Consider the following 22,115-nt stretch of genomic DNA (forward strand, 5'->3'; position numbering starts at 1 on the left):
CAGAAGAAAGGATGAACTGAGAGACACCAGATTTAAAGTGAGAACCTTTTCTTTATTTAGCAGAAACCATCCAGTTCTCAGCTGTGATAATATTTAACATCCAGATTCTCCAGTCAAGCACCAGTGTTAATTAAGTGAGAAGAGAGGAGCCCAGTGACGATTCGCTGTGTAATCAAGTCATTATATTTAATTCCTCTGTTTGCCAGTGTAGCCTTGAGGAAAAGATTCAGACAAGTGAGACACTGAGGACGGGACGCAGACTGAAGAGTAACGTGACCAGAGAAAGACACAATGACCACTCCTCTGTTTGAGGTGAACTAAACACACAAAGTTGAAACACAACATTTCACTGCAAAGGTCAAAGCTATAAAAGTGCTGATTGGACTCATTTGTCTCAACTGCTGCACAATAAGGTAAAAAATGTAAACTGTCACGATGACTTTCTTTATATCTAATTTAAAGCCTCTTCATTTTGATCTGCACACCTCAGGGACATTAAGGGACGGTTCAGAAAAAGGGACAAAGACCTGAGATGATAAATAAAAGTGTCTCAGCAGAGAGTTCTGAAACATGATGTCAGAATCCAGAAGAAACAGATGAGAGAGGTTGAAGCTTCTCAGTCTGATTGTTCCTGGAGCTGATGGACAAAGAACTGAAGCTCAGATATCATGTGACCATCACATATCATTTCACATCATCTATTTTAGAACCTGAATATTGACTCACTGACTTTTATCTAAAATGCATCTCAACGTGTTTTGGTGTTTACAGCCTCAGCAGGAGAGAAGTTTCATTTCATATAAACATTGAGACCAGATCCTCTCTATTTTTTCCCGCCAAGTCTCGGTTCAAAATGAAAAACTGCATCAAGCTGCTGTCGAGGAAGTCAGAAAACAATAGGAGTGTCAGTGTTTTAGCCTTCAAAACAAAAGCATGGAAAATGGAGAGGAGAACAATGTTGACTGAAGAGTGGAAACTGTGAAGCAGTTTAAGAGATTTACAGATGAAAGAGTCTCTGAAGGTCAAAGTGATGTAACGTGTAAACACAGAAAGACGACCACAGAGGAACATAGATGAAAAATATCATAATGAAGAAGTCTGCCTGACTCAGTGTGAAATCCTGTTGGTGACTTCCCGTTTAAATTCAGCACAGGTCAACAGTATGAGGCATTTTTAATGATAAATTATCATTCATAATTTCTTACCACTTTCTTACTTATTTCCTTTTTATTTCCTTTTCTTTTAAATGTTTTTATCTATATCGTGTGTGAAGCCCTTTGAGCTGCATCTCTTCTATGAAAGGTTCTTTACAAATAAAGTTCATTAATATTATTTTAACCTGATGGTGCACATCTGCTCCTGGTCTCTCTCTCCTATCCTCCCCCTCTATTCTCTCTCTCCTCTCTCTCTTCTCTCTCTTCTCTCTTCCCCATCTTTCTCTGCTCATCAACCGGTCGAACCATTGAATCTGGTTCTGGAGGTTTCTCTCTCATTGTGGGAACAGTTGGTTTCTCCATAATGTTTTAAGTTTCGTCCTTATATGAGAAATACCTTGAGATAATATATATGTATATAAAGATATATCTCTTTTCCTCTTTTCCTCTTCAAACTATCCTAAGTGTGTGTAGTCTTATTTTGAAAGTCCTGCCCGGATGTCGTGTATGATTGTATGCTTCCTGCAGCTTGAACGCAGCCTCCTCCACCTCCTCCTCCTCCTCCTCTTCCTCCTCCTCCTCCTCCTCCATGTCTACAAGTGGAAGTTGTCTGGACTCGGACTCGTCAGTCTCCTCCTGCTGCTCCTCCTGCTGCTGCTCCTGCTGCTGCTCCCTCACTTGGACATGAGGCGGAAGGAGAAGCGGCTGCTGCAGTTCGCCGGGCTGCTGCTGGCGGCTCTGCTCTTCCTCCCGAACGTGGGGCTGTGGTCTCTGTACCGGGACCGGCTGCTGGACAACTCCCCGGACACGGTGGACGCTCCGGGCGGACTCCCCCCCGTGCAGGTGAGAGGAGCTCGGTTCTGATCCGGTTTCCTGTGACCTTCAGCGGGTCTGGAGAGAAACGCAGATTCTCCGGTTTCCTCCTCATCGGCTCATTAGACTGCTTAATTCTGCGTCACATGGAACAAGGAGCTCGAGGATGTGGCTGCTCCTGGGTCAGTGTTCACACGAGGAGACAGTGGCAGAGCGGGTGTGTGCGAGTTTGATTCCTCCACACACCCACTGTATGTACTGTACAGTTCAGCACCACGGAGAGCTCCTCTGTCCGCGGCCGGGTTCAGCACCACGGAGAGCGACAGCGCTGCTTTCACAAACCTGCAGGAAGAAGTAGAGAAAAATATAGATATATAGTTAGAGATATAGATATGGATATAGATAGAAATAGATATCGATATAGAGGTAGATATATTGATATAGATATAGATGTAGATATATAGATATAGATATAGGTATAGGTATAGATGTAGATATATAGATATAGATATAGATGTAGATATATAGATATAGATATAGGTATAGGTATATATATAGATATATATATAGAGATATAGATATAGATAGGGATGTATAAATATATAGATATATAGATATTGATATAAATATAGATATATAAAGAGATATATAGATATTGATACAGATATAGATAGATGGATAGTTAGATAGTTAGATAGCTGGGTAGATATAACAATATAAAGATAGATAGATAGATTTATAGATAAAGATATACATATAGATAGATAGATGGATGGATTGATGGGTAGATATAACAATATAAAGATAGATAGATAGATTTATAGATAAAGATATACATATAGATAGATAGATGGATGGATTGATGGGTAGATATAACAATATAAAGATAGATAGATAGATTTATAGATAAAGATATACATATAGATAGATAGATGGATGGATTGATGGGTAGATATAACAATATAAAGATAGATAGATAGATTTATAGATAAAGATATACATATAGATAGATAGATGGATAGATTGATGGGTAGATATAACAATATAAATTTGTAGATGGTGATTTTTCTGCGGTGTTGTGTATTTGCAGAGATAGATTTTTCTTTATAAGAAACCAGACGCTCTCATTTAGCGGCTGTGGTTTAATTGATGTTTCAGCCCTGGTTTGAGGCTGTTGCCATGGGGAACCACTGAGGCTGCCATGGTTATTTCTACATTACTGGTAAAAGTGGATAAATTCATCATTTTTATGTAAGAAATGTCAAGAATAATGAGAAACAGCCCCTGCAGGTTATCGTGAAAGAAGGAAAGTGATGTTAAACTTATTTAGTTTGATACACGGAGCCAATTTTCACACAGAAGCAGCTGCTCTCAGGAAATATCTCGCTCCTATAATTCATTTATTATAATCTAATGTTAATTAACTGACCATAAATGACCTTAAAGCAATCCCACATAACCAAAAAATGGCTTTTACAAATAGTCAGTCTGCATGAATTAGTAATGATGACTTGTGTCCTTGTCAGCGATGTTCACACTTCACGTCTCCAGCCTCTTCAGCAGTAACCTCTGGTGTTAATCATCTGCTGTGAACACAAGTCACATCCACAGGAGGAGTGATGTCTGCTCATAATGTACATGGGAGACTAAACACCACTGAACTGCAAATCTGATTCACCAGCGGAGCGTGAAACAGCCACTTTTCCACTTTGAATGAGCGATGACGAATCATAAAGGTTTCAATTAGTCTGAGGGATTAAATACAGATTCAGCTGCTTGATGTCAAAATACCACCAGTTTAAAGGCTAAAGGTGATTTAGCACATTTCATGAATATGTGTTGTTGTTCAAATCCTCATCCACCGGCACAAATAGGTCAAATCTGTCCTGTCATGGATTTCCTCTGACTGACTGAATCTAACTTTAACAAATGGTGCAATATTGATTCTTCGCAGATTAACAGCATCATAATTTGATAATAAATTCTGATGCAACAACTTCTTGGATTCACCTCTTTCTGTTTTTTTGTTGAGAGGAAAACGATTCTTGGTTCTTCTCTGTAAATCAGTAAAACTTATGATTCATCTCTGTCGCCCAAAAATCCCTTTGTGGTGTTGATTGTTGTTTTTCTAGAAAATTTGAATAAATCGCTTCTGTGGTGACTTGAGGTTGGATTTCGACGCAGAGCTAATTTCATTTGATAATATCCCGAGACAATATTTTGCATATGTTGCCTTGAAAATAGTATCAACAACATAATGGCTGATTACATAATGTGTCTTCAGTGCTGAGTTGGTTTGGAGCAGTGATTTCATGATCATGTTTCTGAGTGAGGTCGTGTTTATTCAGTTTAAACTGTGATTCCAGGAGAGATTATTGTTGATGATGTTGATTTACACCTGTGATGGATCAGGGTCAGTCTGACAAAGGTCATGTGCAGATGTAGAAAGTTCACAGATGGAAGAGGCCGACGCACACGGAGCCTTATTCAGGCGAAACCGTGACCTTTGACCTCACTCTGTGACACCTGATTTGTTGCCTCTGCAGTACAGACGCCTGCTGTGATCACTGACACAGACGGTTTAATGGCCCCGACACTGATAATTACACCCAGGCGGCTTTTTATTGTGACAGTTGTATTTTTCATTGAGGGATGATTTGAAGCTGTGATCACAGCAGTGGTTTCTACTAAACGTCCAAAAATCAACAGTGAAGTGAAGAATTTAATCAACATTACTGTCGAGTGTGTGTGTGTGTGTGTGTGTTGATGTGTCAACACTGAATGGAGTCGTGTCTGGTTTTCATCCCAGTTTATGCCCCATTCCTCATGTGCAGTTAAAGGTAGTGGTGGCCGATAGATACATGATTTAAGGTTGGTTGTAAATCAGTGAATTACATTTAACAGCAGGTTTTGCCTTGAGAATTACACGTCCACGTTGGGTTGTGTTTTATTTATGGAACGTTGTGTAATCAGCTGAACACTGGAGCGATGTTGTAAAGCTGGACCCGTGTCCTGAAGGGTCTCTCCGGGTGAGACGCCTCCGACGGGTCTTCAGACGTCTCATAAAACCCAGGACAGGTTTCTCTGCGCTGCTGGAACCCGTGAACCTTCGTCTTCGGCTCTTCTTCTTTCTCGTAAACTTTTATCAGCGAAAGACAAACGGAGCAAAGACGACGGAGGAACAGGAAAGCAACAATATTTGTGACTCTGTGTTTGAGTGCCCCCGTTGGGCTGTAATAGAATCTCTGGAGTAGATAACAAATCAATACCCTAATCCCATTCAGCCTTTTCCCACATACGTCTTGTACAGACGTTTGTAGCAGATATTTTCGGCCCCTTGTTGGTTCCTGTCTTTTCCACTTGCAGAAGACAACGTGGTTAAACAGTCAGAATAAGATCCGAGCGGATTAAATACCATCAGGACGAGCTGCAGCCTCATTTAAACACAATATCTCCAACTGATGTTTTAGATAAAATAGAATTTGAGTGAGTAACAACGTTTTGGGGATTTATTTATTTACCCCGTGAGGACGAGGAGACTCTTCTCAAGCAGCTTCCGTGTTTACATTAGTTTCTGTGCAGATTTCAGATCTGTGCTCGTGGGCCTGCAGCGGTGAGCAGCTCTTTCTTCTGACGCCTGGTTATAGATCAGCTCACTGCTTCAGAACAGTCGGCAGAATCGGTTTTACTGTCTCGTCAGATCACAGCGATCGATAAACAACATGTTGAAGGGATGAGCTTCATCGGGGGAACGGCTCCTCTGAGGGCAAAGAGGAATAAGTAGATGAATGAAAAAACGCCACAGGTTTGATCCCGGTGAACTTGGAAAGCTCACCCCCCCCCGATCACTAATGTGAGACCAGGTGTTCTTGAATGTCTGTGGCTGCAAATTAAAATGTTCATGGTTTTCAGGACAGACAGAGATGAGCAGCTGCTGTTTGTGTTTCCTGTGTGACTCGGGGCTGAGTCTCCATTTTAATATTAGAGCATAAATGTTTGATATTAACAAACTTTGCAGGATGAAAAGTGAAAAAGCAAAAAAGCTGCTCATCGTTGTTTAAAAATACAAAAGTCTTCAAGTTCTCCTGGCACCGTGTGTGCAGCAGTGTGTGTTTGCAGCAGTGTGTGTGTGCAGCAGTGTGTGTGTGCAGCAGTGTGTGTGTGCAGCAGTGTGTGTGTGTAGCAGAGTGTGTGTGCAGCAGTGTGACTAAATGCCTTTCACACTGACAGTTCTTTGTGTTAAATCAATCGATCTGCTCCTCTTAACCATATTGAGAATTGATCGCTGGTGGAGGGAAGGAGCCACCTGTCTAAGCACTGCACATCGGGGGGGGCTGGTTATCGACGGGCGCATGGACAGTAATGGAGGAGGAGGAGGAGGAGGAGGAGGAGGAGGAGGAGGAGGAGGAGGCGGTGAGAGCCACGTTCTGTTCGGCGTTGAACGTGAACCAAGTTCAAGTCCCCCGTCTGCAGCTTCTGGCTCTCAGACTCACACGGAGGGAGAGAGAGACTCACACGGAGAGAGAGAGACTCACACGGAGGGAGAGAGAGACTCACACGGAGGGAGAGAGAGACTCACACGGAGGGAGAGAGAGACTCACACGGAGGGAGAGAGAGATTCACACGGAGGGAGAGAGAGACTCACACGGAGGGAGAGAGAGACTCACACGGAGGGAGATAGAGACTCACACGGAGAGAGAGAGAGACTCACACGGAAGGAGAGAGAGAGGACCACATGGAGGGAGAGAGAGACTCACACGGAGGGAGAGAGAGACTCACACGGAGGGAGGGAGAGACTCACACGGAGGGAGAGAGAGACTCACACGGAGGGAGAGAGAGAAGCTGCAGACGGAGGGAGAGAGAGGACAACACGGAGGGAGAGAGAGACTCACACGGAGGGAGAGAGAGAGACTCACACGGAGGGAGAGAGAGATTCACACGGAGGGAGAGACAGACTCACACAGAGGGAGAGAGAGAGGACCACACAGCAGCCGGTCATGTGATCAACAGCTTCATCTGCAGCTCTGAAACAAACACACAAATACAGTTTGTGGTCACAACAACAGGATCTGTGTTTTTACTCAATGTGACTCTGTCCGTCCACAGTGTCCATGTTTGCAATAGAAGAATCCAGTTCATTCTGAGGGTGGCACAGTGGTACAGCGGTCAGCGCTGTCTGCCGACATCTAGAAGGTTCTCTGTTCGGTCCCCGTCTCTGAGTCTCTGTCCCTGCGTCTCACTGGAGACATGTTTTATATCGGGCCTCTCTCTCTCTCTCGCTCCCCTGTGAGAGGTGACGGATGAATGTTTGTTTTTAAGATCATCTCCAAAGAAACAGCTTTAGGACCAAACACTGTGAAATCAATCACCGGGTAGTTTCCTCCAAGGAGCGTTTTCTGAACTTCCGCCTCCGTCTTTTAATTTTAGACGAATATGATCCATGGTTAAGGTTATAAAAACATTGTTGTCATGGTTATAAGAAACCAGGAGACATTATATGACTCAACCAGCAGCCTGACGTCCTCTCTGTTCTCTTCACAACCCCTGATGTTCACACTGGACACAAATTAAAAGTTTACAGGAAGAAGTGAACATGAGTTTTTAAACACTAAAAGTCTCTCTGTGACAATGAGTCTCATCTAATTAACCGTCATAGGTCACAAGAGTGAAACTAAATTAGCTTCAATTAATGAGGAAAATGAATATTCTCAATAATCTGTAATGAGAATCCTGCAGTAATTACCAGCGATGACTCAAGGTCTCAGTCTTTTAGTAAATATCCGTTTAGCGGGTCCTTTGATGTCTGAGACGTCTCCGAAGTCAAATCATCGTTCACAGCTCATGGCAAAGCTTTTATTTTGTAGTCTCCACAGTCGACCTTACGTTTGAACAGTCGCACAACTCATCACACACAGCAGAGCATGAAGCAGATGTGGTGCCAACAAACACAAAGAGGGAAACAGCAGCAGATATACATGTTCACATATAATGATGATTATAGGTCAGAAACAGAAACAACTACAGAAAACCTCAAAGACAAAATAAAGTCACAGTTAAAATCCCAGGCTGAGACACAGAAAACCCAGAAGACACCAAACTGGAAACTTCTCCCTCTGATCCGGGCTCAGGAGATTTGAAAGGATTCTCAGCTCAGGTGGATCTCTGAAGGTCTGAAGGTCTGAAGGTCTGAAGGTCTGATGGTCTGATGGTCTTAAGGTCTGAAGGTCTGAAGGTCTGAAGGTCTGAAGGTCTGAAGGTCTCAAAGTCTGAAGGTCTGAAGGTCTGAAGCAGAGCCGAGCTGCAGCAGAGACAGGAGAGAGGACACAGGGACGAAGCAGAGACACGTCAACACCTTGTAAAACTCTGATGAATCCCTCTGCTGATGAAGCTCTTGTGTTCTGGCTGAAAACTCCTGAACAAGAGATGGAACATGATGCTTCTGAAAACAGATTTAGTGTAATATTCAATTTTATACAAAATGCAAAGTCTTCCCGGTGCAGTGGGAACCGGCAGCCGCCTCGTCTCAGAGTTTATTATTGTCTTGAAGTATTTTTAGCAGCGTCTCAGGGACAGTGGGACTGAACTTCCTCTGAACACAGTAGAAGAAGAAGTTGTTTCCTGTTCACGAGGCTCAATGGCGTACGATGGGAGAATCACCTGATCTGGACGTCTTCACCTCGGCTCTGCCTTCAGCCGGGACGGGACAGGAAGCTACAGCTCAGCACTGAATGTCCACCGAGCAGCGGTCCTCCACCGCGGTGTCCTCTCCTGCAGACGTGATCATAATAAGAAGCTTATTTGAACAGCTCGGGGGGGGGGGGTTGAACCGGAGCCAGCAGTTTCAACACAACTATAAAATCCAACCGAAAACCTGCACCAGGTCCATCACAGTCAGGCTCATGTCTCACTGTGTCTCACTTCCTGTTGGCAGGTGGGACATTAGATTCTTCATGTGGAAGATTCCTTAAAGGTTCATTCACCCAAATTAGCAATATCCATTTTTTTATTTAACCCAATTTGCATCTGGACTCTCAGATCTTCTCTTCTTGTTCTGGGGCTTTGAGATGATTCTAGATAATATGCAGGGTTTACACAGATATAGAAGAACCTCGATGAAGGAGGTGAGACTTCCATCTTTAAATCTCCTGAGCCACCGTTTGCTTTTTCTCCAATATAACCCTCTGGTTCCTCTGAATAATACAATTGAAGGTTCATAAGTACCAACAGTTTTCTTATAGGGAATATTTCTTATTATAGCAGACATGATACCTATTTACACAAAGAGCAGGACGAGGACAGACTCAGGACGTGGGAGGTTCCATCACGTCTCATCATCTGGGCTCCGTCCTCTGATCAAAGAGAACTGACATTTCCTGTGTCTGCACCTGGAACTTTGACATTTGAGCAAAGCAGCTTCCAGTCTGATCTCAGTGCTTCATGGTGATTACAGTGGGAGCTTTAATTCATTTGTTAAATATCGATTTATTAACTGAGCCAGATTTTAAAAACAAAACTCAGCTCAGCGGTTGTGTTTAGGACCGCTGGAAGCGGCAGATAGCAGGATTGCTTTTAGCTGGAGGTGTGTTTGTGTACCGCTGTGCTGTTTGCCCTCCTCCCTGTGTGTTAGTGAGGGTCTTTTTATTTGTGTACACACACACACAGGCGTGAGTGCATCTGTCCTCTTAGTGTTGGTTTGTTTACAGTGTGTGAAGGTACACAAACCCTTGAAGCCACTAAAGAGACGTGAAGTGCTGCAGAGAGCTTGAAAACACGCTGACACGCTCAAACTACACCTGCACATACGATTCCAACAGGTTTTCACTGGTCAGCTGCTGTATCAGCCTCCGGTCCGCCTTCTTTCTGCTCCTCCCTCTGCTCCTCTCTCTACTCCTCTCTCTGCTCCTCTCTCTACTCCTCTCTCTGCTCCTCTCTCTGCTCCTCTCTCTCTGCTCTTCTCTCTGCTCCTCCCTCTGTTCCTCTGTCTACTCTTCTTTCTGCTCCTCTCTCTGCTCCTCTCTCTCTGCTCCTCTCTCTGCTCCTCTCTCTGCTCCTCCCTCTGTTCCTCTGTCTACTCTTCTTTCTGCTCCTCTCTCTCTGCTCCTCTCTCTGCTCCTCCCTCTGTTCCTCTCTCTGCTCCTCTCTCTGCTCTTCTTTCTGCTCCTCTCTCTCTGCTCCTCCCTCTGTTCCTCTGTCTACTCTTCTCTCTGCTCTTCTCTCTGCTCCTCTCTCTGCTCCTCTCTCTGCTCCTCCCTCTGCTCCTCTGTCTGCACTCTATCTCTCAGCAGGACTCTGGATAATGACTCCTTTTGGGAGATAATGGTCTGTGCCGTGGCCTCGCTCGGCTCCTGGGGTTTAGAGTGCCTCTCTGCTCCTCTCTCTACTCCTCTCTCTGCTCCTCTCTCTACTCCTCTCTCTCTGCTCCTGTCTCTGCTCCTCTCTCTGCTCCTCTCTCTACTCCTCTCTCTCTGCTCCTGTCTCTGCTCCTCTCTCTGCTCCTCTCTCTGCTCCTCTCTCTACTCCTCTCTCTCTGCTCCTGTCTCTGCTCTGTCTACTCCTCTCTGCTCCTCTCTCTGCTCTTCTTTCTGCTCCTCTCTCTCTGCTCCTCCCTCTGTTCCTCTGTCTACTCTTCTCTCTGCTCCTCTCTCTGCTCCTCTCTCTGCTCCTGTCTCTGCTCTGTCTACTCCTCTCTGCTCCTCTCTCTGCTTCTCCCCCTGCTCCTCCCTCTGCTCCTCCCCCTGCTCCTCCCTCTGCTCCTCCCTCTGCTCCTCTCTCTGCTCCTCTGTCTGCTCTTCTTTCTGCTCCTCCCTCTGCTCCTCCCTCTGCTCCTCTCTCTGCTCCTCTGTCTGCTCTTCTTTCTGCTCCTCCCTCTGCTCCTCCGTCTGCTCTTCTTTCTGCTCCTCTCTCTGCTCCTCCCTCTACTCCTCTCTGCTCCTCTCTCTGCTCTTCTTTCTGCTCCTCTCTCTGCTCCTCTCTCTGCTCCTCTCTCTCTGCCCTTCCCTCTGTTCCTCTCTCTGCTCCTCCCTCTGCTCCTCCCTCTGCACTCTATCTCTCAGCAGGACTCTGGATAATGACTCCTTTTGGGAGATAATGGTCTGTGCCGTGGCCTCGCTCGGCTCCTGGGGTTTAGAGTGCCTCTCTGCTCCTCTCTCTGCTCCTCTCTCTGCTCCTCCCTGCTGGGGCCTCAGCCTGGAGGTCCTGCTCCTCCAGCTCGTGTCTGACTCGGGGGGGGGGGGGTCTGGGAGGAGAAGCCTGGAGGGATTAACATGTGTATCATGCTGAGGAGCAGCTTCCTCGACAGGGGGAACAGAAGCTTTCTCAGTTTATTAGATTTTGTGTCTCATGACTTCAGAGCTGCTGATCTGAGTCTGTCGCCTCATCACAGGTGAAGAATCTGCTGCCACAGTGTGAAAGGTGGACGAGTCAGGACTTTGATAACAGTCACATGGGAACAGACAACTGAAGATTTATCAATCTCCTATTTCCAGAAATGTCTGAGGAACAAATCTCTCGTGAACCGTTCAAGTTATCAGCTTCACACTTGTTGTGTTTATTCTTAACGACCAGAGGAAGTTGAGAGTTGAATTCTGTGGGATTTGGTTTGTTCAATGTTAATACAATTTGGATAAACATGCTCAAGGGATCGTCTGCAGAACCAGTTTCATGTCTTGTCTTGTGTTTTACCTCCTTGGGAAACCAGCAGCTGTGGTCAGCAACTGGGCGACAGTAAAAACTGGGTCGTGAAATTATTTTGATCATTTGGTCAATTTTAATTTCCCCATATTGGAAATTCTGGATCTCTGTCATGGGAACAACATTCATAGAATCACTTCCTCTTTCACAATTTGTCTACAAAGTAAAAGCACACCATTGGGATAGTTTCTGTAACGTCTTACATCAACCTGAGTTACAGAGCTTTCATTTTGAAAAGTTGTAAACCTGAGAATGTGTTGATTGATTAACAGACCTCTGAAGACGTGTTGTGTCTTTACTCACAGCAACTCATCACTACAGGTCACTTAAACAGTTTCAATGGAAAACTGCACCCAGCATCAACACAAGCAAGCAGCCTGAGATCAGCCTCTGTCTCTGTCGTCTCTCTCAGCCGGAGTCAGTCAGAGCTCAGAGAGTTTAGTTCTGTTGAAGCGGGAGCAGGAGGTCGGTGAGCCTCCGGTACAGATTCACTCGTGTGTGAAGTGGCTGGAGATGGAGGAGGAGGAGGAGGAGGAGCAGAGGCTGGGGTAGAACAGGAAAGGTAATTGTGTCTCAGGGGTTCGGAGGTGGATCTCTCTGTGATCTGAGAGAACAGGAAGGGGAAGAGAAGAAGAAAGAGGAGAAAAGCTTCCCCTCCTCACTCCCAGCTCCTGTCGGCTCTCAGCAGGAGGAGAGGAAACAGAAAAGGGAAGTATGGTTCTGATTCATCCTCCTCACAGAGTGAATGGTACCAGCTGTTCTCTGGGCTCCTCTTTGTTCTGCACAACAGATCTGAGAGCAGCTGGAAATGACCAAAGTGCGAGGAATAAGAAAGTGAGACTGTCGAGTGACACTTCAAGAGTTCAACGAGTCTCACTGCTGATGTGGAAAACTTCCAAAGTAACTCCTGAAGATCTGAAGATCTGGAAGTCGATCAGGATTTGAATCTTCAAACTGATCACAAGTGTTTTGGCCTCATATTCCAGAAAGAGCTTTAAACCAGGAAACTGTTTGAACAGGATTTAGACTCAGAGATTTTAAACTTCCATTGTCTCTATAGCTCTGACATTACGCTGAACATGATCTGTGGCCAAATAGGATCATTGATCTGTTTGTAATTATTTGAATCAAGGAGATTTTAATGCCTCTAGCTTTTAATTTAAATCTCATGTCATGTGAGGAGCTGAGATAGTCCACATTATTGTCAGACTTACTTTCTCTGATCTTTAATCAATCAGATCAATAACAGTTCCTTCTTTCACATTCCAAGGTCATGCTGAGCTAATTCCCAGAGATTTCCAACTTTGACTTTTGAATCTAATATAATCATGTGTCAATAATGAATATCGACCAAATGTGACGTGAATCCACCAATTACTCAACTTAATTATATGAAATAACAACTTTGCATTCGTATGGAAGTAAAACAACTGAATAATAACTAATAATTAATAATTTAATGTAGCCAAGAAACACCTGATAAGCTTTTATAGTGAATCATTGACTTGGCAGTTTGGTTATTCTCTTCTCGTGTTGCTGTCATACATAGAAATATGATAAATCAGAAACTGAGGATGATACAATACTGCAGTGATATTAATTCAGTGACAACGTGCAACAAAAAGCATTCCCAGGTGAAACGTGACTTTCTAAACTCCTGGGTTCTAACTCGTCTGCAGTTTTTTCTCTTTGCTCTTTAACAGAAAGTTTAGGATCAGCAGGTGAGAGCTGGAAGGTCGCGGCTGTTTGGTTCTTTCTTCTTTGTCGTCCATTTCTCCGGAGAAACGTTTCCTCCCGTCCCACAATGCAGTTCAAGGAAGAATAGAGCCACTGCCACGCGACATGATGAGGTAACTCTCTGCTGAAGAGGTGACGCCTCAGAGGTTAGCATGACATTTTCACCGACTGCGCTCTCATTGTCATTGTTGGAGGGTTTTTGGCGTCGGGGACCTTTTCAAGCTGCGACACGTGAGACATTTTCAGGAACTCGTGTGAGATGGAGCCAAATGGTTTGTAGATATTTAAAGAATGAGAAGCACAAAGCTGTGAGGAGGAGGGTAGATCTTCTGTTTCCCTTCTCCACTGATAACAGAACACATTTCTTTGTGATGTTCCACAATGGGTCTTTTTTCAGAGTGAATGAAAAGCTGCGTTTTCTTTTCTCTGCCGTCAGATTTTCTGCTGAAGAAGCTGAAACTCGTTGTTGCTTGACGTTACCAGCGCTCGCTAGCTTTGGCTAATTAAACAAATGAAGCTAATTAAGTAATTTAGCTGATCGCTGCACACGTGATGTTGTGGTGGAAAGACTGAAAACACAACAGTCCACAACAATTAGAGGTTTGTGGTCGGAGACAGAGATAAATGTTGTGTTGTTGTTGTGTCTCCGTGGAGGAGTGCGGCTCTTTGACCTGAGACTCCACGTGTGAATGCAGTGAGCTAACGAGCTGCTCTTTGGCTTTGGAATCAATTACTACATTATCACAACTCGTTAAAGTTTCAAGTTCACATCAAATAAGAAACAACGATATAAACACATCTCTTACAGTTTTATTCTTATTATTTTCCCTTTTTAAATGAGCAATCCCAAGTTCTAAGCTCTCCTGTGTAAAGCTACAGTTGATATACTAAGATTAGCTATGTTGGCTAAGTCTGGCTTTCCGGCGTCTGTCTAAATGAATGAGAACTGGGAGCTGCAGCTTCTCTTTCACTGGTTTCCAGGACATGAAACTGGTTTTCAGATGTGAGTGATCATTGTTTGCGCTGAAGGATTTGAACCAGCAACTGCAGCTTCAGAGTCTGAAGTGAACTAACTGAGGTTCTCTTTGCATTCAGAGCTGCTCAGTCTTCACTTCTGCTGTGGGAACTGAATCCACTGAGCCACATGAGGATTCGGACCCACATCCTCCATAAAGCTCCTGGTTACTTGGCCGGAGACACCTGAGCTTCACGTCTCCGTCCTCTCGTCTTTCATCAGGTCAAAATTCACCGAACATTAAACCGATAAACTCAGAACTTCAGAGAAACTTCCTGAAGGATTTGGTCGGATTCCTCCGAGCGGGACTTTGAGTCGGACTTCAAAAATCCCTCAGCCTCATAAAAACTGAAGCACAGAACTTCAAGCAGCCGCAAAAATACTAGGATGTTATTTTAAAGATTGTTTTTCTCTTTTCCTCGACTCTTTCTTCTGGGTTTTGTCCAACGTTGGAAGTTACTGGAGGTTAAATGAAACATTCAGACATTTAGAGGTTAGCACTGAAGAACTCTTTGAAGTCCGACACTGACAGGAAACAGTCAAAGGCTCTCACCCCCCCTCAAACCCTCCCCTCAGGGTCTGTGTTGATCCAGGCAGCAGCAGGTGGAGCTCTGGGAGACGTCAGAGACTTAATGGTCAGGTTGATTGAGAAGTTAGTTTCTCCTGAGAAGTGGCTTCACTGTGTGTCTGGAATGAAATATCAAATCAAATATCCTGAATATTAATGTGACATCGACGCAGCTCTTATCTCCTGAAACTCTTTAAATCTCCGTCTGTGTCTCAGCTTTTCCATCCTCAGATATTTGTTTCTATTTGATGAATATCAGACTTTTGATGAAAATGATTTAGCGATATTTACTGGTATTGTTTTATTAATCTGTACCGACTTTAATAATTAAGAAATGATCTACGAGTTGCGCAATGTCCTTGATGTTGTTCCCAGAAACAATAGATCCCCCCCCCCCCCCCCAGTGCTTCTCCTCTGGTGCTGGTCTGCACAGTTTCCATCCAAGAGCAGTAACACGATTGGGTTTGTGCGTTTCCAGTTGTGTTGTTATAAACCAGACGAGTCCTGGAACGTGTGTCGCACAAACCTCGTCCCGGGTCAGACACTTTCCTCTCAGCTGTGATGCAGAACGACAGCAAATCAAACGATCTGGATGAGAATGAACGTGTGTGTATGTGTGTGTGTGTCTGTGTGTGTGTGTGTGTGTGTGTGTGTGTGTGTGTGTGTGTGTGTGTGTGTGTGTGTGTGTGTGCGTACAGGTTGTATGGGGTTGCAAACAGAGGAGAAATATTTTCCTCCTCATTCTGCTTCATCCCAACGTCTCTCACTCCCTTCTTTTTCCATTTTGATAAATTTTACTTACACACACAGACACACACACACACACACACGCACACACACAACAAAATAATACCCTATACAAAAATACCATCTTGGCAGAGTCCCAGTGAAACACTCGCAGCGACTCGCGATGTGAAAGTTCCTCTTCCTGCTTCTCTTGTGTTTCAAGGTCTTGTTAGAGCAGCAGCTCCGGTGGAGCCTCGTGATGTGATGTGAAAATGTAATCAAACGAAATGGTGCGTTACAGTGTCGCCTCCTTCACTCAGAGACACTCAGGGAATCTCAGTGCACCTCAGGTACGACTCACTGAGAGGAAATGGGAAACTGTGAAAGAGGAGACCGGAGTTTTACTGAAATAAAGTAAAGATGACGTAAAAAAAAGAGAAAATGGTTCAAACTGAATGTTGTTAGAAAGTAAAGTAAAGTTATCTGAAGCCTCCTCGTCGTTCCTATGAGCTGTGCAGCAGTGAATCATTATTTCCTAGAGAATTGGAGCTGAACAACCGAGTCGATCTCTGACAGATGAACATGTGTGTGTTGAATTGTTCTGTGTTGTTTCAAATGATGAGTCAGATCTGCCAGATTCTGTGCGTCAACACTTCCTGTTCCCGCTCTGCCTCCGAAACTCTGCTCCTGTCGACAGACGCTTATTCTACACATCGTTTATTTTGTGTACAATCGTAAAATTCACTCATTGTCTACTCACCACTCTGCTGAAGATAAGTCACTGATATCTCCAGTTGTGTTGGAATCGGCTGCAACACTGTTTACACCTGAAACTGAGAAAGTGTTCTGTGGACTCAGACTCTCCATAGACGAAATCATTGTGTGTGGATTTATCGTGCACTAACTCTAACCCTCCTGTTAGCATCAGTGTGTGTAGTGTAGTGTGTAGTGTAGTGTGTAGTGTAGTTTGATATCGACGCAGTGTGTTTCTGCTCTTGTTGTGTTCGTCTCCTGATCGGCTCGGCCGTCTCTGAAATGTCGAGCAGACTGAGAGACAACAGAACAGCTGCTGCAGGCACTGTACACATGAACACACACACACACACACACACACACACAGACACACACACAGACACACACTGCTTGCCACAGCGGTTTGTTTAACGGCACTGTGGTATCAGCTAACCGCCTGGTTAGCAGTATTCCTTGCAGTCAGACGTGTTAACAACGTTTCACTAATTGCTTCGTTCCATGAAACTAATTAATTTACCGTTGTGCTGTGATCCTATAATATCTGGAGTCACTAGAAGTAATTTCAGAAGCAGGGAGAATTTCATAAACGGCTGCTTTTGCATTTTAATGCTGAGGAGAGAATAATAGCTTGTGTGTGTCTGTCTGTGTGTGTGTGTGTGTGTGTGTGTGTGTGTGTGTGTGTGTGTGTGTGGCAGTGAAATTGAATGTAGTTTTTCAGTATTTTTTCAGCATAATTCATATTCCATTTCCGAGGCAGCTGTCAGCAGCACATTTCAGGAAGCAAAGTGAAAACAGAAACTCAGGAGGAAGATTGAAGTGGATATTAAAATTCCTTCCACAAATGTTTGTAGATAAAAAAAATAAAGAACATTTTCCAGCACCGGTTCCATGTTGTTGATTACGGATCAATATGATTTAGTCTCTCACGTTCTCCTCCTCATCCTCTTCCTCCTCATCCTTGTCTTCCTAATCCTCCTCATCCTCTTCCTCCTCATCCTCTTCATCCTCGTCCTCCTCATCCTTGTCCTCCTCGTCCTCCTCATTCTCTTCATCCTCATCCTCGTCCTCCTCATCCTCGTCCTCCTCATCCTTTCATCCTCATCCTCTTCCTTCTCATCCTCGTCCTCCTCATCCTTGTCCTCCTCGTCCTCCTCATCCTCTTCATCCTCATCCTCGTCCTCCTCTTCATCCTCATCCTCGTCCTCCTCCTCCTCCTCCTCCTCTTCCTCCTCCTCATCCTCTTCCTCCTCATCCTCGTCCTCCTCATCCTCCTCAGTGTTTCCAAGTATCATTTCTGTTCCTGAAGAAAAATCTCATTACTCTAAAAAGACCTGAAAGCATCATTTCCTCTATTTGCTCGACACTCAAGGTCGTCACGTTCTCAGAGATGCTCCTTCTGAATAGACTCAATCTGCAGATTGTATTATTTGGTGTATTTTCATCGACTGTTAAACCTGAAGAGATGGAGGCATTGAAGTGTTTCTCTTTGTGCTCGTGCAGGAGGGGAACCAGAGGAGGAAGGTGGCTCAGCTGGGACTCGATGGCGTGCGGCGGACGGACTGGCACGACTACGAAGGGATCAGGAGAGACGCCGCCCGCGTGGGTAGGTCCAACAACTCCACTGTGAACATCTGCTGTGTGTTCATCATGTGATCAGAAGCTCAAAGAAAACATCTGCTCCCCGTGAACTTTGACCTTTTAGTTTGGTAAATGTAGAGAAGGTTCACGTTTGTCTTTACTTTTTTCGAGCTGTCATCCTCATACACAGTCTATATTAATGACCTGCTGGTGTAAAGTGTGTGTTGATTTATTGTGCACTAACTCTGACTCCTGTTAGCATCAGTGTGTGTAGCTTGAACACTGACTCATGTTTCTGGTCTGGATTCGTACGCGTCCGTACGTCCAACGTGTTCTGTTGATTTTACTGAGAACATCTGCTCAGTTATAAGAGCACACACACACTCACACACACACACACACACTCACACACACACACACACACAAAAATACATAAACACACACAGCAGCTCCACAGTTGAACTCTTGACTCTTTTCTCCGTCTCTTGATTCCCCTCCGAGTGGATCTCTCTCCCTCAGAACAGTGACAGTAAGAAACACGTGGTCATGGAACAGTGGGTTTCGGCGGGTCCGGACTCGAACACCACTCGGTGACGAGTGTTTTAATTTTAAGAGATGCTCATGGTTATGATAATAAAGCCCCAGTGGTGAGACGGTTATGAATAAAATACACTCTCATCAAGATCAGTTTGAAGAGAGAAGGAACCCGAGCATCCTGTTGTCTCTTTAAACTACGTTACACAATCAGCACGACAACACCCGCTGAAGGTTGTTGAGCTCTAACAAGTAAACATGTAACTATGGGATGTAAGAAGCTGATTGCACATTCAACCAAAGAGCCGTGGGGACCGCTTTTATAAAATAAGTCCTTCGTGGATCTGCTCATTCATTCAGATCTGTTCCAACATTCACTGGGTTCCTCGTTGGTTCATGTCCCTCCTCGACACTTCATGGAGATTCAGAGGTTTCTGAGTGATCCTGTGGGAAATGAGACAAACAGAAAATGGGAAATGAAAATATACAGAAGGTAAAAGCGCTTGTTGTCACTTCTCTGGAGTAAATACACATTTCATAATCATAACAGGATGATGAGCTGCTTGAGCTTAAATCTGCACCAGAGGGACAGAGGTTCTGTGTCATGTACCCAACATCTGTCCAACAAAAACACACACTACATGTCCTACTACATGTCCTACTACATGTCATACTAAATGTCCTACTACATGTCCTACTACATGTCATACTACATGTCCTACTACATGTCATACTACATGTCCTACTACATGTCATACTACATGTCCTACTACACGTCATACTACACGTCATACTACATGTCATAATACATGTCATACTACACGTCATACTACACGTCATACTACACGTCATACTACACGTCATAATACATGTCATACTACATGTCATAATACATGTCCTACTACTTGTCATACTACATGTCCTACTACATGTCCTACTACATGTCATAATACATGTCATACTACATGTCATATTACATGTCATACTGCATGTCAGAGGTTTATATATGTCCCATAGGGAAATTTGTCTTGGGCCAAAGTGCTGCAGCAGCTGTACATTGTACAACAAACAACAACAACAACAACAACAGTACACAGGGACATATCACGCAAAGACCAAGAATACTGAAGCAGAATAAAAGTGAGTTGAATATTGCACCTGCCCTAAAAACACTTAAAATGATAAAACACATAAAGGATATAAGAAGATAAACAAAATGAAAAACAGAAGCTGGCGTTAAAACGTAATAAACCAAAGTGTGAAATGTGGCAGAGAAGAGTGCAGAGGTTATTGAGATACATGACTGAATCCACACGTCTGGTAACGAGGGATTTGAGATGATATTTACTCTCAGAGAGAAGCTGACAAACTGTTCTTACTTCTTTTATTTCTTTCAAAATAAAATAAAAGAGTTTAAAGAGGCTGATGTCACCGAACTGACTTTCTTTGCAAAAACTTAAAAAGCACAAAACTCACAGACGTGCTTCAATTTAAAAGATCTCACCGATAAAAATCTAATTAAGTAAACCATCAGAAGTTTGAGTGGTTATGTGGGAAAGCACCAGACTGAAGCATCTTGTGTGATTCCAGAGAAGTGACAGATCATCTACGAGGAGCTGTCAGCGAGTCGTGGTTCAGTCCGACAGCAAAACAACATGAAAATGAAAGATAACAAAAGTGATTCACCCGGAATTAAACTTGACTGAGAGGGGAAATAATCTGAAAGTGAATTTTTCTAAATGATTCTCTGACTTTTGCCTGAAAGACGAAGCGATCGAAGGAGTTTATTAAAAACATAAAAAGAGCTCGTTGAGGAGTTTCTCTCTGAAATGAGACGTTAACCTGACGAGTTATTTTCCACAGTCGTTAGCTTCTGACTCCAGATCAGCCTCCATGCACGAGTGTGTGTGTGTGTGTGTGTGTGTGTGTCTGTGGAGAGCATTGATGAGCGGCTAATGAAACATGCCGCTCAGTGTAATTTGATGCACTCCTGAAATGAGCTCAGATTTCATAAAGTCACTGTTTGGGAACCGGTTGTCAGCGAGTGATGAGCTTCGTGCTCCACTTGTGAATCCGTATTTATGAGTCTCCAATTAATGAATCAACCAATTCATCATCAGGAAATCATATTGTGAATGGAAAGGATTGATTGTTTCTGACTCCTCCCTCCAAGCAGCTTCTTAGAAGTGATTATTTTCAGAGTTTCCTCGTTTCGTGATGAATTTTTCACTTAAAATCTTCTTGTAATAAATCACTGTCGTCTATAAACAGTAGAAACTCATCATAGAGAAGAACAGAAGAGAAAGAGAATCTGGTGGATATGTAAAGTTTAAAATACGAATGAAAAAGGAGAAAATACAACAACCAAGGTGTTGATGTACAAATCGATATAGGAATTTAGAGTAATTCCCTTTGTGTGTCTGTGCGTGTGTGTGTGTGTGTGTGTGTGTGTCTGTGTGCGCTGCAGGTAACGGGGAGCAGGGGAAACCGTTCCCTCTGTCAGAGACCGACCAGGTGGACCAGGCCTACAGAGAAAACGGCTTCAACATCTACGTCAGCGACCGGATCTCCCTGAACCGCTCGCTCCCAGACATCCGCTCCTCAAAGTGAGTCCTGTGTGTGTCTGTGTGTGTCTGTGTGTGTGTGTGTGTGTGTTGTTAAAGTTTAGCTGTATAGAAATGTAATGTCTCGACAACATGTTTGGCTCAGAGGCCTCGGCTGCATCAGGAAACAAAACGTGATATTTCCAACATGACAGAATCCAGAACCTGTCCAGACATCGACCCGTGTGCTCCCTCTCTTTCCCAGAATGCAACAGTGAGAGGCCTTTAATCACAGCTCTTCTATTGCCTCACAACAACTCGACCCTCCCTCATCTTTTACAGAGGAAAGCAGCTTTGAACGATTCTTCTCTCCCAGCTCCCTCAGGAGAACCGTTGTTTAATGAAAGCAGAACCTCCTCGTCCTCCTCGTGCTTCTCTCCACACGTCTGTGTTCTCAGAATAAACATCTGTACACCACTGAGACACCAGATGAGCTTCATGTGCAGACCTGTAATCCAGCTCTAAATACCACTCTTACAAATACATGAAGATATGAATCCTGTTTTTTTGTGGTAAGAAGGTAGCATAAGAAGTAGATTTCATACATGTACTTATGACATCTACTCATGCACATGTCGAGCACTGATACGTGAACGTGACTGAGCTGCTCCGAGGACAATTGTGTCCTAACAAAGACCGGTTCCAGTTCCTGGACCTTAATCGGTATCTGACACCAGTGCATTGAGATAAATAAATCATATACACATCTCTGTTTTTACTCTGTGTGTATCGTGACTCTACTGGACTTTACTTCTTCTTTGCTGCTTTAGAACAGGACGTGTTAGTGTTAATGCAACGGCTGAGAAAGAAGAGATATCCAGGAAAGGTTATCGCTTCTCTTATCAGATCAGAATCACAGATTTGCAAACTTGCTGATGCCCGACACCGAAGTACCTCAGGCACGTCCAGTTCTGGTATCAGTATCAGAACGTGTCTCTTTAGGT

At 44.0% G+C, this 22,115-nt stretch overlaps 1 protein-coding gene across 1 annotated transcript in view; it reads left to right on the forward strand.

Annotated features, from left to right (window-relative positions):
* The first annotated feature begins 1,838 nt into the window (after window positions 1–1,838).
* LOC128457320 (polypeptide N-acetylgalactosaminyltransferase 10-like) overlaps window positions 1,839–22,115 on the forward strand; it is a 36,274-nt gene continuing 15,997 nt past the window's right edge. Inside the window, exons 1-4 of the mRNA XM_053441969.1 lie at window positions 1,839–1,997; window positions 17,957–18,059; window positions 21,036–21,174; window positions 21,327–21,385. Coding sequence (XP_053297944.1) covers window positions 1,839–1,997; window positions 17,957–18,059; window positions 21,036–21,174; window positions 21,327–21,385 — 460 coding nt within the window. The remainder of the gene's footprint in view (window positions 1,998–17,956; window positions 18,060–21,035; window positions 21,175–21,326; window positions 21,386–22,115) is intronic.

The sequence above is a fragment of the Pleuronectes platessa genome, chromosome 15 (assembly GCF_947347685.1).
Source record: "Pleuronectes platessa chromosome 15, fPlePla1.1, whole genome shotgun sequence".
Lineage (NCBI taxonomy): Eukaryota > Metazoa > Chordata > Actinopteri > Pleuronectiformes > Pleuronectidae > Pleuronectes > Pleuronectes platessa.